General features: G+C 52.9%; 1 protein-coding gene across 1 annotated transcript; it reads right to left on the bottom strand.

The window, feature by feature from the left end:
• Positions 1-967: 967 nt before the first annotated feature.
• On the bottom strand, positions 968-2500 carry GUITHDRAFT_118410 (hypothetical protein; the record flags this gene model as incomplete). Its single annotated transcript, XM_005822313.1, has 9 exons — positions 968-1027; positions 1144-1238; positions 1495-1574; positions 1623-1693; positions 1737-1771; positions 1864-1985; positions 2038-2090; positions 2133-2201; positions 2420-2500. 9 exons carry the CDS (start codon positions 2498-2500, stop codon positions 968-970), a joined length of 666 nt encoding a protein of 221 aa, XP_005822370.1.
• Between the last annotated feature and the right edge of the window lie 578 nt (positions 2501-3078).

Below are 3078 nucleotides of genomic sequence, written 5' to 3'. Positions count from 1 at the left end.
AGGGAGGGAGGGAGAGGGGGGGGGGAGGGGGGGGGTGGGGAGGGGAGGGGAGGGAGAGCCAAACATTGAGAAAGGGAGGGGAGGGGATGAAGAGAGGAAAAGCAAGTGGAAAGGAGGAGCCAAGACGGGTCTCACCGCCAGGGTCTGGAACGAGTCTCGCCACTCGAGATCACTGGAGCTGAAGGTGAGGGAGAGGAAGAAAGAAGACGAGGAGCAGAGAAGGGGAGAGAGGGAGGAGAGAGAAGGAGAACAGAGAAAGTGAAGAAACAAGGAGGAGAGGAGGAGGAGAGAAGAGGAAAGAGCAGGAGCAGGAGGAGAGCAGGAGGAGAGCAGGAGGAGAGCAGGAGGAGAGGGGACAGGCAAAGACGATGCAAGAAGGATAGCGGAACACAAGGAGGCTGAACTTGTTACCCATGCCTCATAGCGTTGGCAATCTCGTTCAGCTCCTCACCCTCCTCTCCCCTGCTGCTGCCCCTCCTTCCCTTACCCTCCTCTCCCCCCCGGGTCCTTGCCCACTGCCCCTCCTCCTCTCCTCTCCTCTGCCTCACTCCTCGCTTCTCCTCCTCTTCGCTGCCTCCTTTCTCTCCCATCCTCTCCCTCTCTCCCTCCTCTGCTCCGTCTCTGGTCTTGGACTTCTCCTGTTCGCGCATGTCAGAGGATGACTGCCTCAAGTCCTCACAACCTGCAGGGAAAGCCCGTCGCGCGCCCCGAGGTTTTCTCCCTCCTCCCTCTCTTCCTGCCATATGACTCAGTTCTGCTGATGATGATGATGATGATGATGATGATGATGATGATGATGATGATGATGATGATGATGATGATGATGATGATGATGATGATGCTCCTGCTCCTGCTCCTTCTGATGCTCCTGCTCCTGCTACTGATGATGATGATGATGATGATGATGATGATGATGACGACGACGACGACGACGACGACGACGACGACGACGACGATGCATTTGCTTCTACTTCTGCTCCTTCTCCTTCTCCTTCTCCTTCTCCTTCTCCTGCTCCTGCTCCTGCTCCTGCCGTTGTTCCTTCTCCTCCACAACTACCTCCTACTCCTCTTCTCCCCTTCTTCCTTCCTCTACTTCTCTCCATTTGTCCCCAGCCTCTCCGTCTTCGTCCTCATCCTTCTCACCTTCTTCCTCCCTCCATAGAGCTGAAGACTGGACGAGGATGCCTGCAGCTCAAGCAGGAGGGCCCTCGTCATCTCCCGCAGCCTGTCGCTCAGCTCTGCTTGCTCCAACGAAGACAGACTGGGGGAACAAAGATCAAAGTCCCAACAAGCAACATGTAAGGAGCAGCTCTCAAGCATACAAACAATAACATGCACAACAAAAAGTGAAGAACCCCAAACAATCAAAAATCGTCAAACACAACAACTGCCCAGCATAAAGGCAAACATCTGTGAAAATTTGAGATCGGCAAACATGGCATATTTCACAACAAAATGAAGCGCTCGATCTAGTCCAACAACATTCAGTCTCACTGGGAACCGAAACCTTCGCCCTCCCGCCCATCTTCTTCTTCTCCTTCTTCGAATGGTCCGTCAAGGAAAAGAGAATCTCCCTAGGTCAAGAGTTCTCAGCTGCTATTAGCCGCATCCTCCCTCTTCACCTCCAGTGCGTCTCCTGCCGTCTGCTGTCCATCATCTTGAGATTGATATGCATGCTCGTGCTTTCGTAGAACTTTCATACATCTCAGCTCATGATAGTTGAGAGCAACTACAACCATCCAATGCACATGTCGGATCGCTGTTGTTGAGCCTGATACAGAGCATGTCAAATGGTGCAGAGAGAACAAGCAGCAGACAATCCTTGATGGTAAGATGAGAGGGAATGCAAAACACTCACATCACAGATGCTTTCCTGCATCAGCACAGCACAGCACAGCACAGCACAGGACGAGATTTGGGTTGTTGAACGATCTTCGTACCTGCTCTCCTCTAGTTGTGATAAAACTTGTGAGATGTTGTTATACCTGCAAGAATCAATCAGGCATCATAGTCGTGCAATCACATCAGATCATTGACCTCGAAAGCAGCTGCTCTTTCATCTTCACGTTCCTTTCCCTCGCCGCATAGTCCTGCACAGCAATGACAATCTAGCATTCAGCGTTCTTCACAACCATCGTTGACTTCATCTCGGTGTTGATGGAAGAGAAGAACTGCTGGATCTCGGGAATGACATGTCTCCACTGAAAACAAGGGGAGCTTCAACACAACATCGCAAGTTGTCTACAATCAAAACTTCCAACTTGATCAAGGATTCTGTCTTGCTCCAGCTTCCTCCCACATGTCCAGCTACTCTCCACATCCTTCTCCTCATCTTGCCAACCATCTTGCGGGCTAGCGGTTGTTTGCTTCAAACGGGCGTCACACAAGCAGCCAGTCCATCCACACGACCTCTCCCTACCATCCTTGCTCGTTGTGCCAAGTCATCCAGTTTCTTGAGCAACCTCGTGTGGGCCTCGTGCGCTTCGTTCATCTCTGGCATTCGTCGCAGGTCAGATACATCAGAGTACCATGTTCTCTCCTTGCATGTTCACTCCTTCCATGCGTGTCCATGCATGATGGCTGAAGAGATGTAGAGATGTATGTTCATCCCACCACAGCATGGTGAGCAGCAGGGTTTCGGGAGATATCAAGATAGTCTTTCAGCTGACGCTCTTCACCCCATTTTATCATGCCATCTTCCTACTTGCTACCGTATCCTTTCATCTCTGTGGCTGCTCCTCCGACCTCTTTCTCTCAAGATTTCTCCCCCAACCAAGTCTTTTCTGTCTCCTTCCTTTACCCCCCCCCCCCCACAGCGCCGCTGCCTTGCTCTGCTTCCCCTCCGCGTCCGGCGAGACCAGCAGCCACGCCAAGGTCTGCAGCACGCGGTCGTACTTGGCCAGCAGCTTGTTCTCGGTAGAGGAGGAGGGGCGCTGGGAGGGCTTGAACAGCTCCGACTCTCCTGCGGCCCTCAGGCGAGCCTCCTGCGCCTCGACTTCCTTCAAGAACAGCCCGAGCTTCGCCTTGCTGTTGTCGTCGACGTCGACAAGCCACCTCGTCGAGGTCTCGCTTGCCCTC

Source organism: Guillardia theta (genome assembly GCF_000315625.1).
Source record: "Guillardia theta CCMP2712 unplaced genomic scaffold GUITHscaffold_127, whole genome shotgun sequence".
In the NCBI taxonomy this organism is placed as follows: Eukaryota; class Cryptophyceae; order Pyrenomonadales; family Geminigeraceae; genus Guillardia; species Guillardia theta.
The sequence above is the reverse complement of the archived record's forward strand: the minus strand, read 5'-3'. Positions and strand labels throughout refer to the sequence as shown.